The 14,290-nt window shown below is 37.8% G+C and overlaps 2 protein-coding genes and 1 pseudogene across 3 annotated transcripts; 2 read left to right on the top strand and 1 right to left on the bottom strand.

Moving 5' to 3' along the window:
* Positions 1-2,369: 2,369 nt before the first annotated feature.
* GCK72_026197 lies at positions 2,370-3,949 on the top strand (annotated as a pseudogene). The gene is made up of 5 exons: positions 2,370-2,406; positions 2,580-2,651; positions 2,715-2,774; positions 3,551-3,631; positions 3,900-3,949. Coding segments are annotated over exons 1-5 (300 nt in total).
* A 1,698-nt stretch (positions 3,950-5,647) lies between these two features.
* GCK72_026196 (uncharacterized protein) lies at positions 5,648-6,661 on the top strand (the record flags this gene model as incomplete). The annotated part of the gene is made up of 6 exons (XM_053736726.1): positions 5,648-5,714; positions 5,762-5,928; positions 5,975-6,075; positions 6,121-6,304; positions 6,353-6,559; positions 6,608-6,661. 6 exons carry the CDS (start codon positions 5,648-5,650, stop codon positions 6,659-6,661), a joined length of 780 nt encoding a protein of 259 aa, XP_053580292.1.
* Positions 6,662-8,920: 2,259 nt separating this feature from the next.
* Positions 8,921-13,462, bottom strand: GCK72_026195 (uncharacterized protein; the record flags this gene model as incomplete). The annotated part of the gene is made up of 4 exons (XM_053736725.1): positions 8,921-9,040; positions 10,107-10,243; positions 12,319-12,479; positions 13,401-13,462. 4 exons carry the CDS (start codon positions 13,460-13,462, stop codon positions 8,921-8,923), a joined length of 480 nt encoding a protein of 159 aa, XP_053580291.1.
* Between the last annotated feature and the right edge of the window lie 828 nt (positions 13,463-14,290).

Here is a 14,290-nt window from a genome sequence, read left to right as displayed (position 1 = left end):
CCCCAATTATTAATTTTACTGCGGTAGTTCGGGTAATTAACAGATGTCTATTTCCAACGTTGACATGTCAACTAATTCACACGTTGTCTCTTTCGGTCTATTGTCTGGTACGTTTTTCTTCACATATTACCATCCGCCACCTTATCTTCTCGTGAAATCAAGCCAACAGGCCCCGCCCTCTTGCGCGCAACTGCTAATAGACCAGTACTCAGTCATTCTTCCTTCATTCCGGCCTACAACAAAGTCTTTCTAGGTTTTCGATTTTTGTTCTATTGCAGTTTGTTTCCCACAACAATACTTATGTATATCTTTTTAATGTTGTACCATTTACGTTGAATTCAACTATTTATTTCAGCACCGCGTGACAAGCTGACGGCCTGCACATCGACAAATGGAACACCAAATGGAAGACAAGGAAATGGAAATGGCGACCGAGACGAATCGATAACTGACTGCACAGACGAGAAGAGTTGCTTATCACACAAAAGGACTCGGAAATTGGTAAGTTATTGACTTCCCCCACCATTCTTATCTGTGTCGGTACCGGATAGACTCGTCGATCAGAGGATGTAGTAGTCTATAATACCCGGGCTGAAGGATACTTCAGTAGACGCGGGTTTGAATCCTCCCGGGTTAGAAATTAACAAAATTATAATTGAAATTCCTAAAAACAGGACATTTTGTATCTAGAAATCAATAAAATTATGATTGAAATTCCTAAAAACAGGGTATTTTTAATGAAATTAACTTCCCCCACCATTCTTATCTGTGTCGGTACCGGATAGACAGATCAACTGACATATCTTCTATGCCCATCAAAATATTGAAAAACCGAAATTTTCAACAAAATGTATTTTTTTTTCATCGCGGGTACCCCCTAATTTTTTTCGAAAAAAATACACAAAATGAGTTGTTCTTTTTTTTTAGAGTTGAAAACTCACACCTTCATGGTATAAAAAAGTTTTTTTTGGAGGCCTTCAGATTTTAGAAAAATTCAAACATTTTCGAAAAATATTTTTTAGTTTAAATTTTAGTGTTTTGTAGCTGAAGACATTATGTATCTAATACATGTAATTCCTATTTGCTCTTCATGCTGCATTGTGGACATAAAAATTAATGAAAAAAAATTTGAAATTTTTTTTTCCAAAAATAGTTTTTTCTAAAAATCTCAATATCTTGAAAATTAGGTTTAGTCACCGGAAAAGCTCCTGGATTAGTCATTTTTTTTCGCAGAATCTATCAAATGAGTCAATAAACTCGCAAGTTGTGGGGGAGCAGGCGGAGTACATTCCATGTTAGCTCAATCTGTGATCAACGAATGAAGCAGTTGGTAGATTACATCTCATTATATCTGTGAACCTCCTATCCTCCTGGTGACACTTTTCAACACAGAACTTTGTTGGGTAAAGCTATTGTCAATCAAACTACACAAATTCAGAGAGATAATCTTGGAAAAGAAAATACAGTTCTTCTAAAACTGCCAAAAATCAGGTTTTACAAGCAAAAATGGTTTTAAGTAAGGAGATTGAGACAGATTCCTTCCGTTTCACGTTTTTCTTCAAAATGGTTGCTTTGATTCGGTGATTTTCCGGGACTTCGTGGTATTTGATAATGAAATACTGTTTTTTGAGCAGTATCTGCCGTTTTTGAAAGTTTTTAAGATAAGAATGCTTTTGAGTATCTAAAGGACCGATTCTTGGAGAGGATTAAGTATGGAGGTACCTTTCTATTTCAAAAATCTCGCACTCGGCTGAGAAACCGTATCTGCCAACTGTGAGACAACTATTTTTATAAATTTCGATCGAAAATTGCAGAATATGTATCCACATGAAATATTTTTTGGGAGGAACAAGTATGGAGGTACCTTTCTATCTCAATAATGGCACAATTGGCTCAGAAACAGTTTCCGCCATCTGTGAGACAACTATTTTTCTCATTTTTGATCAAAAATTGAAGAGTATCTTTCCAATCGAACGATTCTTCGGAAAAATTGAGTATAGAGTTCCTTTTCTATCCCAATAATGACACAATTGGCTCAGAAACAAAATCCGCCATATGTGAGACAAGTATTTACTATTTTACGCACCTCACCACTGTGTACACGAACCTCGCCACTATTCACTTCAGGAACTTTTGGTCGTTTTGCGTGTATGCAAGGGAAAGAAGAGAGGATTGATTTACTCTTGCCGTCTGACTCTCCCCTCACTATATTCCGTGTCACGTTGTCCTCTTCTCTTCACTTTATTCCCCATTTTACTCTTCAATAACCCCCTCAGAGACCATCTCGTATGAAGGTCGAAAAAGTATATATTCTTGATTTTATTTGAAGTCTAATTTTTGTTATATATTTTTTATCAATTGTCCGGACGATGTGGCTAAAACTCGTCGGAAACGCGGCCACGGAGAGTAAGTGTTCGATTAAGGTTTTTCTGATGATTTTAATTTTATTTCAGCTTTCCGAGAGATCCGAAAATACCAAAAGACTGGGTCGCAGGAGAGGACGAGGATTGCGTGTAAATATTGACTACTTGTAAGCCAATTTAAGAATCCTCTTCGATTTTTCAAATTGTTTTTTCCAGACGACGTCGAGAAGCACCCGTCTTCAAACCCTCCTCCCAGCTCATCAACAATGGCCGACCGTCAAGCCGAAAGTAAGTGTAACTTTTATTATTTTTCGCTAATACTCGAAGAAATCTTCAACTTTCCTTTTTTAGTTGATGCGCTGCAAAGACAATTGGAAGCCACCAGAGCTCACCTTGATTCTGTTCAAAAGCGTGAGTTATGAATATAAGAATTGTTAAGAGACAATGTCTCGCTCAAGCCACCAGGCCATGTTACACATAAACCAAAGTGATCCGTTTCGGCTGATTTTTTGATATGTTACTACCCTAGAAATTCTAAGAATTTTGTATCATACCAGATTAGGCTCCGCCCCTTTTGACCTACCGAAACGATCGATTGAAGTTGAAAAATGAAAATTTTTCTTTCAAAAGATAGCATTAAAATCTCTTTAGAAATGAATTGCCAGCCTTATTTTGTGCATTTTACAAGATAACAACTTTTTTCTACCTCTCCTGCATCATATAGAAAAAATCACTTTTTTGAAAAAATTGTCGATTTTTTCATGTTTTTTGGATTTTTCGGTTAGTCGAAGTACTGTGGTCCGAAGCAAATTTATGATTTTAAGATACATATTTGTGTTGGCTATTTGAAAATATAAACAGCTTCCCCAGATTTCAGTGGCTAGCCGAGTTATGATCAGAAAAGTGACTAAATTTGATGCATTTCAACGTACCCCCCTCCATGGTATAAAATGGCTGGGCGACGAAAATCAAAAATATTCCTGATTTAAGTTATAAAGAGCTAGTGTAGTATTCACACAAACTTGCAGACAATTCGGGCCATGTTTCAGTGAGTTACAGACACGTCCTTCATTTTTTCGAGTCAAAAAGTTTGACCTTTCGTAACTTTAAAGGCTATGGCTCAAAATCTTAGAAACTGTGGGAAAACAATGGAATACACTTTAATGTAATGTAATGTACATTTACAGACTTAGTTCGTGAGATACGTCGAAACGAAGCTCGTCAAAATGAGGCCCTGGAAACTGAAGCCCAACTTGGGGAGGCTCATTGTAAGTTTTAATATAATTCTTGAAATAATTGGGGAAAATTATTTTGTTTCTGCAATCAATTTACAAATTAAACAATTGTGTTATTTCAATTTACATCATTCAGGAGAAACCGCTATTCTTCGCGAAGAAACCCATCGCAGTTGCGAATTGATGGAAGAAGAGAGTAAGTGCATTTCAATTAACTTGGTTCAGAAAATGAATAAAAACGATTTCAGTGGCAAATAAACACCGTTCCAAAATTTTCCCAATAAAATTAAGTTATTTTCAGAAAACAACATGGTTCTCCGTCGCGAGCTCAACGCTGCCAGACAAAACTGATGTGGTAGGGTCAAATGTGGAGCAACGGCTCATATAAGAAATATTAATTGTTTTCTATTTTTGTTTCTCTCTTTATTTTCTCCAAGAAAAGAAAAATAAACTTTCATGAGTAATTCATTTCTTTTGTACAGTAATACAGATTTCATTCGATTCCCTAATCATGGGTTTGAAAAAATATGTGATGGGGCTGATCACGGTCGGAAAAAAAGTTTTTTCTGTTAAAGGAATCGAGGGAAAAGCTTTTTTCCGACGTTTTTATAGCCCCATTAGCAAACACAGTCGTCCACACCGAACTGGACTCTACAGTGATATTATCTGAAGAAAAAAAGGAAATTTTTTCAAGGGTCCACGACAAGACGACCGCGTCTATGAGCAAATCACCGTTCTTGAGCTGTGTTTGGCGCATGAAATGAGAGAGTCAGCTCGGAAAGATGGTATGATAAACAGGAATTTTTTCAAGAAAAAATTGTTTCGTTTTCAAAAGGGGAACAACTGATTCTGCAATTGTTCGTATTAACCTGTAGTTCTATTTCCTCAATATTAACTGTTGTAATCGCGTTTCTGTATGTATAATATTTAATGAACTAATAACTCTGATTTCACTGGTTTTGTTATAGACGAAACAATAAAAGAAGAGAAAGGGAGAAGAGAGCCGGCTAATGGAGACATGTATGCCATTCGGTCGAAAGGAGTCGGAAATTAATGGGTCATTATTTCAGGCCTTCAGACGTCTAATGACGAAATCACTAATGCGACTCAGATTGTCGACGTCGACTTCGTAACTTTTGAAGGCGGTCAATCAAGGCGAAAAAATCGAAAAATCATCGATTGTTTTGTAGGTGGTTCCGGAGATATTGCTTTCTAAATATTTTCATACTCTGAAATATATTAGATTGAGATCTGCCAACGATGCAGGCTTAATAACAAGGCACCAGCAGCCAGGAAAATGAGAAACATGGAGATGTTTGTTTATTTGGAACTGTGTGACGTTGCCTAATCTAGTTGAAAGATAACAAACGGTCAGCAATGTGTTTTTGCAGTACAGGAAAACAAAACATTTTTCAAAGCCTTTAGTTTTGGTGGACCCCGAGTAGATTTTTTCATTTCCGTTAATGAAAACCGACGAAGTTCTACCGTCAGATGTCACGGCGAGTCATACCAGCGCAGTCTTAGGGAAAAGGTGATCATGTGCCTGGTGACGTTTTGGTCAATTCATATTTATCACAATTGAAACCTTAAATTTTCGAATGAGTGCTTCTCCGTTATTTTCGTGTTTTTCGCTGCAAAGCACTAGAAGTGCGCCAGTAACGTGGCAGTGGCGCGTATTGATTTTTTTTTCGTCTCTCGTTTTTTCTGCGCGTCTTGTTTTCTCACTCTCTCTCTCTGTGCGTGTGTTTTGATGTTTGCCCATTCTACGAGATTGCTTGCCACTACAAACATTTCAGTGTTTTGTTGTGTTTTTTCAGTGCCAAGTAAATTATTGAACGTTTTAACTTCCCCTATTTCTGCCTTTCTAACATCACACAGCACTGTCTTTCTGTCTTTCCTTCGCACACTTATGCATCCGATGTACGCACTCCTTATTGATTTTTGTCTGAAACAGTTGTATTCCGATTGTTCCTACTTTTCCTCTATCATTTCTATTTTTCTAGGTAGCACTCTAATCTTTCTGTCGTTCAATTGCTGTCGATCAAAAACATGGATTGGTACGACAGTGCGTTGTTTGGTGTCGACTGGATAGAATACGAAGCTATGTATCCCCCAGGTATGTTCTTCTAGATTCCATATTTCTCTTCACAGTCACATTTCCAGCGATGAAAAGCAAATGCATAAACAGAACTCTGGAGATCAACATGATACAATCACTACTGAAACATGGATTTGCCAACGAAGATCCCGTTGTTCTCAGCGAGTTCTGGAGATGTTTCGCGGAAGAAGCGAACTTGAACGGAAGTTGGACGCTATACAAGAATCAGTACGTACCACGTTTTTTTTTCAAATCCACTAACATAAATGTTTTTTTAGCTTCAACAAGACAATAACTGCATATGTCACTTTGACGGAAACTCGCGGATCATCTCCATACACTCAGATGATAATGAAATTGTGAAGAGCGGCACGCACAGGTAGAACTAGTAACTATAGACCACTTTACATCAGAATAATTTCAGAAAGGTTGCTAAAAAAGACGCACCGAAATGTGATAAGGTTCTTGATGTGAAAGATACGAAGGATAATGTCAAGACAATTGAAATGTTTTACGACAAGGTTAGACATCTTCTCGATTCTCATTTCAAGCGCAAACGCTTGGACTATCAATTGTATATTGGATTGAAGGAAGACACAAAACAGAAGGTAAATACTTACTTCCACACATCTTTAAAAAAATGTTTTCTATTTTAGGAAGTCTCAAATCACGGATTGCTTGTCATAATCAAAAAGTTAGCCCAAAATGTTGTGGAATCAGAAGAAGAAGAAGGAAATGGTCCCAAAATGGAGAAGTATGAGTTCTTGTTGATCCTCAATACAATGGCAATTGTTATCCCTGGTGACAAATACACAAAGAACCGTATTGATAGGATGTTCAACTTGGAAGCAGAGAGAAATGAGGTAACAATACATGAACAAAAACAAGATTTTGACAATTTCTTATTTCAGTGTATCTCGTTGGCTATGCTGGGACAATTGAATGTAAAGGTTATGGGAGAATGAGCGAAGGAGGTTATGAAAGAATGAGTGGAAAATAAATGATGATTATGTGTATTATAACGTTTTACTGTATTATAAAATAAATAGATTTCTTGTATTAGTTCAAAAATACAACAAAATTTCAGAAACGAAAAAATGAAACAGGAATCAGAGAAGACTTGTTTAAAAAGTTCTCAAAAATAGTAGAAATGCATCTTTTTGATATTCAAAATTGTAAGTTTCTGTCGAACGAAGAAACACTTGTTTCAACCGCTTTCCATTGGACAAGAACAAAAAAAAGAAAATTCTTGAACGATTCGCGAGTGCTCGTCGAATTGTGCATTCGCAATGGTCGGCAGCCAGTCTTCAATAATAAATTTTTCACTTGAAGCCACGATTCACTCTTGCTTAAACTCCTCCGAAACTTTCGGAATATCCAATTCGAGCGGTGATTTGTTTGATTAATTCATAATTCATCCCGGCATCCTTTTTCTATTTTTTTACTTTTTAAAGGACTTTCTCAACTTGTTGATTTTTCTACTCGATCGTGCTAGTGTTCGTCTTTCTAAACTTCATGCTTCCCCTACTTCTTCCTTCCTCGGTTTCCACTCTCTCAACTCTCGAATTAGGGATCTGACCAAAACTATTCGTTGCAACTACTGCAGAACGGAAAAACTCAACTCCGCTCACAGCCTCGTGGCCCGCTTACAGAAGTTTGTCATAAAACAAAGTTTTGAGTTGACACCTTCCAATCGTAAAGTTTTTCGTCGTCCCTGTTAGAACATTGACGAGATTACAACTTTGAATGAAAGGATGTCGCATTGTTGAACGTTGAAAGGCTTTCTGAATTCAACATATCACTACCTAAGAAGAATTCAAGAGCTCGGTAAGAAGGACACTCATCAAATAGCAATTCGGAAAAAAAATGACTTGAATTTGTGGAAAATCTCAGTTTTTATGAAAAAATTCGTAGTACTTGAAAAACATGAGGAGGGAGTGACCGAAAAATTAATGACTAGTAGAGAGGAACAAAAAGAGTGGTACGGCTCTGCGTCTCTCCGTTCCGTTGTGTATTTCTCGCTAGGGAGAGAAAGTGGGAGTGGTGAATGGATAAATTGTATGGATAAGGTGAGATGAGGCAGTCGCAGATGTTGTTACCGACAATCAATTTTAGAATAGCGTTATTCAAGAGACGGAAAATACTTTGAGAGTACTACATATAAAGTTTAGAAATAATCATTTATCGAAAATAACCAATTTATTTAATTTCGTATTAATCAAAAGTTCGTTTAAAATAAGTACTTTTATTGAAACTTGTCTGTAACGATATGGTCCGGCATCACAGGTCGGAGGGTTGTTCCAGAATCGCTCAAATGAGAAAAAAATTATTGTCTGGTTAAAAATTGGAGTCACCCTACTAGAATTGACGAGCAGGTTCTATAATTTTGTATTCGCTTCTCAGCGAAACTCTTGAAAGGCTACAAAGCAAACCACAAAATTATCATGTATTTTTCTCAAAGCTATTGAAAACATCTGTTGAAGTTGTCGAGCAGACTGAGAGGACAGAAGAGAGACCCTCTCTTCTGCCACTTCTCTGTGTACCTGACTACATTATCAGAGCAGATTTAGAAGTCATGAACCTATTTCACACCGGCCGATCCTGCTTTTTACCCAACCACACGAATTGTCGCTCTATCGATCTGATCGTTGATGACTTCTTGTATTAGTGCATCTTCCTTCTTAGCCGGCGTCAACATCGACAAGCCTAAAACAACATATACGGTTTTTTTCACACAAAATGGATATTTTTCTTGTCATTGTATTTTGACTTTCAAGTCCAAATTGTAATCGATTTTTCCTTTTTCAACGTGATGCATTACTAAAAATGGATTGCTGAGCAAATAAAGCATGCTACAGACAACATTATTTCCTTAAATAAGCTTTGTGTACGTTTTTAAACTATTCACCTTACCTTTCGTAGACAAAGTCCTCTATCGGCGTCTTTGAACGCGGCAATTTCATTTTCAATGACTTCGCTTGCCCTTCGATGATCTTGTATGTTTCCTTAGGTCGTCCGGACGGTTTACTGACAATTCTGAATTGAAAATGAAGGTAGAAACAAAGGAATTCTTATTTTCAGCAATGAACAACGAATTTTAACTAAATTTTTCATTATCTGTTCTGAAAATCAATAAATTCCGTACTTAGGTGACCTCAACGCTGTCCGGCCTATCTATGTTCCGGTTTATCAGCATGTCCGGACAAAAACACGTCAATGGTCCGTCAGTTGGTTGTTGGAAGCAAATAAAACATCTTCACAGGCGGTTCAACAAGCTCAGAAGCATCAAAGATACGCCAGCCAGCCAAACAATTCACAATCTGGTTCGCCTTTGACGCTTTAATCTTAATTTTGGCATTTGCTGCTTTGTTTCACGAGCCACGTCTTCAGAACTATCAAATACTCACTTCTTCACATAACAACACGTTTTCATCTAGCAGATCATCTTTTGAATTGAATGCCATTCATTGATACCATACATATTTCTCTTTGTTTTTAATGCCTCCTCGTTGATGTGCCATCACCAACGCGTTACTTCTTTGAACCCATTTTCGCCATACCAGTTGAAATTCATAGCCATTTTTCCATGAAAGAGCTTCTGTAACAATTCATGCTTCTATTATCTAATATTTGTTTGCAATAACTTACAAGTCATCCACCAGTCATTGGTTTTGCCAATTGAACGTGAATAGACATCACATGGTGCAACAGCCGAGGGAAATGTTTCTGGTTTCATTCATTATTTCAATTTTTGAGAGCACTATCGATATCGAGAATCGAGAATCATTCCAACAAAAAGAGTCGAGCACTGTCGTTTGATAATTTGTTCCATGTTTCATCTCCATCATCAGACAATATTCGAAAGACAGATCGGGGAGTTTTGAGTTCAACGAGACGTCAACTTGAAAAAATCTGATAATTTATGTGAAATCATAAAAATTTTCAGTTGATTGGCTTCGATTATGTTGAGAACAGGGTTTTAGTAACTATTCCCAAAACTTCATTCACTTATTCTATTACAGAACCTCTTCCACTCGTTTTATAGTCCTTTTAAGTAGTCTTACTGTCTTTCCATGATCAAATGGGAAGGATCAATGACCGGTTTGTGTCAAATGGGCGAGTTGAGGGCGAGTTGTGGGCGGATGACCTTCATTTTCTGCTCTTTTCTTATATCTGACATCTGTTCCCCGTGTCGTTCAAACAAATACTCAGATCTAATATATTCCATATTTTCGAAGAAATTTCATGGTGATTTCACTTGTCGTGTTTAGCACAGGACACCGCAGCAAGTGATCCAGTTTTTGAGGCTACTGCTCTTTTGGCGAAGATTGCAGAGCATCCGAGTATCAGAACGGCGTCCCGGAAGAGAAATTGCTGGAAATATTGCTAAAAATTCTAACTGAAACTTACATTCTGCGATGCCCCCGATGTTCCTTTCATCGTGACATACTTCACGTCATATCCTTTCTCCACAAAACTCTTCACATGTCGGGTACCTCTTCCATTGTTATTTGCGTCAATCACCGACAGTTGCATGTGTTGGGAATCTGAGCTTTGGCGTCAAGAAGAACATAATTCTTAACCGGACACCAATCGAATACGGCAACTTTTTTGAAATGTCGAGTTTTTCAGAGCAGGAGTTGACTGATGGCCTTATAAATATGACTGAAATTTATAGTCAACGTGTCTTCCAGATATTGTTGTAGTGCCTTCTTGCAATCGGTGTTCGTCGCCTCTTCCACTCGTTTATAGTCCTTTTCAGCACTCCTACTGTATTTCCAAGAACAAATGGGATGGGCCAATGACCGATTTGTGTCAAATGGGCGAGTTGTGGGGGATGACTAGGTCGAGATTGTGGTCGTAGGTCGTGGCGTCCGAATGAGTTCTCTCAGGATCGAGAAACCGATTGCGGAGGAACTGTAAATGAAAATGTGTAATTTTTTAAGAAAAATCGGGAATTTTCGGCATATATCGGTAAATATCGGTACGTCGATAAAGCTGGAGACGTCAGGAAATGGAAGTTTTCACATCACCCACTTTTTTCTTTTCGGCGGAATCTCCTATCTGCTTTGCTGGACGATACTTTCATCTTTTGCCCTTCGTCTATCTTTCACCCGTCCGTCATGTTCGATACTTCACCGCACACCTGACAAAACCTCGGACGCCGCTATCAGCTCTGCCAGCAATTATTCTGAAAAGAAAATGAAATCAGAATAGGAGTATTCATCTTTTCCAGCAATTAAAATACTGTTTGAGACAACTTTTTCTAGCTGCTCTGAAAATCAATACAACCCATATCTTGGAAGCAATTTCTTGGCTTTCCAATTTGTTTCTAAGATTGAATCACTTTTTTGGCTACGCAAAAGTAAAGAATCTTCTAGAAAAGGCAGTACTGTAGATATCCTAAAAGCTCCACGGTCTGTCTATGTTCCGGCTTTTCCGCATGTCCGCACGAAAACGCGTCAATGGTACGCCAATCGGTTGTTGGAAGCTAATCGAATTTCGTCATAGTCGGTTCAATGAGCTCAGAAGCATCAAAGATACCCCAGCCAGCCAAAAAATCCACAATCTGGCACACCTTCAATGTCTTTTTCACTTAATTTTGGCATTTTCAGTCTTATTTCACAAGCCACGTCCTCAACAAGCTCAGTTACTCACGTCTTCACATAACAGCACGTCCTCATCAGTCAGATCATCTTGCCGAATGGGTGCCATTTATCGATACCATCAATTATGCTTGCAATTTCCTTCTTGTTTTTCAGTGCTTCCCCGTTGATGTAACATCACAACAGCTTGTCTTCTCTAATCAAGTTTTTGCAGCAACAATTGAAAACCATAGGCATTTTTGCAATGATTATGTGGAATATCTGCAACAATTCATCTTACATTTAATTTGTAACTGTTTGCATGAACTTACGTCTCTACAAGTTATTCAACTGCCATTGATGTAGCTGATCGAAGACAAATTGACATTACATGGTGCAACAACAGTGGAGAAAGCTTCTGATTTCAATCATTTATCGGATTTTTGAGTCTTCGCACAAATCCGTTTTTCTTCAAAATCGACCATCCTATTTACAAAAAAATTGACCCAGCAAAACTGGAGTTGACTGCAGAGTCGGTCACTATTGATCGATATGTTGCTCCAGGTTGCTCTAAATCGGTATGCCGCATCTCCAGGTTCTTTGACGGACTCCATTTCAAATAACACGATTTCGTGAAGACAGATTGGGGTGTTTTGAATTCAATGAGACGTCAACCTGAAAAAAAATCTGATTAACTATTTGAAATCATAGAAATTTTCAGCTGATTGGATTTGATTTTGATGAGCAACGGGGTTTTAGCAGCTTTTCCTAAAACTTCATTCAATTTTTCTGTTACAGAACAATTTGTTTAAGTGAAACGCACTATTGTTTCCGATCAGCATCTTGTGGTAGACAGCATGTTTCTTAATCCGATCGGTTATTCTGGGGGAAAGAGACATGAATATAGAAATATAGGGTGTCTCAATACTTTTCCTGCACCTTTAAGCATGAACCGTCGATAGAAAATAGCTTTCACGTGGACTGTAGCAGAATCCTACTAAAATTTACCTGAAACCTGCAGATTTTACAGCGCTCACCTTCTCCTTTTTGACGAAATGTTCTATCTGCCTCGTTGGACGCGATACCTTCTCCATCTTCAGCCCTCCTTCGTCGATTTTCTCTTGTCCCTTGTGCTCGATACTTCACCTCCCGTCTGACAAGACCTCGGATGCCGCTATCAGCCTTGTCATCGACTATTCTGAAATGAAAAACTAGATTAAAATATAAGTATTTATCTTTTCCATTACTGCTTTTCACTCTTCGTCAATGGTACGTCAGTTGGCTGTTGGAATCTAATAAAGCATTTTCATAGTCGGTTCAATGAGCTCAGAAGCATCAAAGATACGCCAGGCAGCTAAAAAATTCAGAATCTGGCGCAACTTCAATGCCATTCTCGTTTAGTTTTGAGGTTTTGAGCCATATTTCACGAGCCACGACCTCAAAAAACTCAAATACTCACTTCTTCACATAACAACACGTCTTCATCCATCAGATCATCTTGCCAAGTGAATCCCATTTATTGATACCATCAAGGACGATCGCAGTTTCCTCCTGGTGCTTAGAGCTTCTCCGTTGATGTCCCATCATCAAAGCCTTCCTTCTGAAAATCAATTTCGCCGTACCAGTAGGAATCCACTGCCATGTTTGTAAGGAATATGACGAATTTCTGTAACAATTCATGTTTTATTTATCTGATATTTGTTTGCAACAACTTACTAGTCACCCAACTGTCATTCCTTTTAGCAATCAAACGCAAATAGACATCATAAGGAGCGACAACCGTGGAGAAAGCTTCTGGTTCCAATCATTTATCGGGTTTTGGAGAGCACTGTCCCGTTCAATCTAGAGAAAAATGTTATTAATTTTGTGAAATCATCGAAAATTCAGCAAATAGATAGTAGATTCGACTAATTTTCTTTGGACTGATTTTCTCGCTTATCTGTTCCGGATTTGATAGCACTTTCGAATTCAAATGATTCATGAGGGGGCTGGAAAGCAAAAAAATCACCCAGAAGTCTATTTTTGTTTGAATCCAATTACATCGTCGCAATGAAAAATTGGGCAGCGCTTCCCGCGTCCATAACGTGTTTTTTGGTTTAAAAATGAGATGAACACTTACTTTTCATGTTTCACGATTGGTACAGGACGGTTATCAAGGTGTTTGAAGAGCACAAAAGCCATTATTTTGTCCCGAACGATGCCATTTGTCGATTTTTGGTGATCCCTGAAAAAAAACACGTTTTTCTGACAAACAACAAAATATTATTGAGAACTAGCGTTTTTTAAATATGAAAAATTACTTTAAGCAATTATCTGAGTAATTTTCATTCAATTGGAGTCCTTTTAACGACTATAAAGCGCTGAAAAAGTCGAAAAAAGAAAATCGATGCCTTCTGCCTCTCTGCCTTTCTTTGCGTCTCCAATCTCTAATGCGTGTCAATAAAGCGCGTTTTGCTGGCCTAGCGGGCGGACACCTCGGCCACAAGGTTTTAAAGGTGATGTTTATCTTCTAATGGCGTGATAAATAGTTATATTTATTCAACTTTCACGTTTCAATTGTACGACAATTTTCTGAAATTTAAAAAAAAAGTTGAAAGTCGAGAAATCAGACATTTAGCAGCACACAAAACTACACCAGACGAGCGGTGAAACCCGAAAACCGCATTTTTCAGAAAACCAGCACGTTTTCAGTGGCATTCTTCATGTATTTGGATCGGAAGTCAAGATGAATGTGCTATGAAGTTTTTTTCTCTCATCGGATACTGAAAATACTCTTCTCTCCTGGTCAAAAATGAGAAATCGTCAGAAAAATGAGAAAACTGAAGAGAAATGACAAGAACTCTGAAAAAAAAACAATATAACTAAACAATTGTTTTAAGATTTTGAGTCAAACTCATAAAAAATATGCGCATAAGATGAAAATTATAAATCTTCCCAAATTAACGTAAGTTGAACACCCAGGGCGAGAATTATGCTAGCCGTAGGCCAAAAACATTAAAAAATCAGGTT

Source organism: Caenorhabditis remanei, chromosome X (assembly GCF_010183535.1).
Source record: "Caenorhabditis remanei strain PX506 chromosome X, whole genome shotgun sequence".
In the NCBI taxonomy this organism is placed as follows: domain Eukaryota; kingdom Metazoa; phylum Nematoda; class Chromadorea; order Rhabditida; family Rhabditidae; genus Caenorhabditis; species Caenorhabditis remanei.
This window is presented reverse-complemented; position numbering and strand designations above follow the sequence as displayed.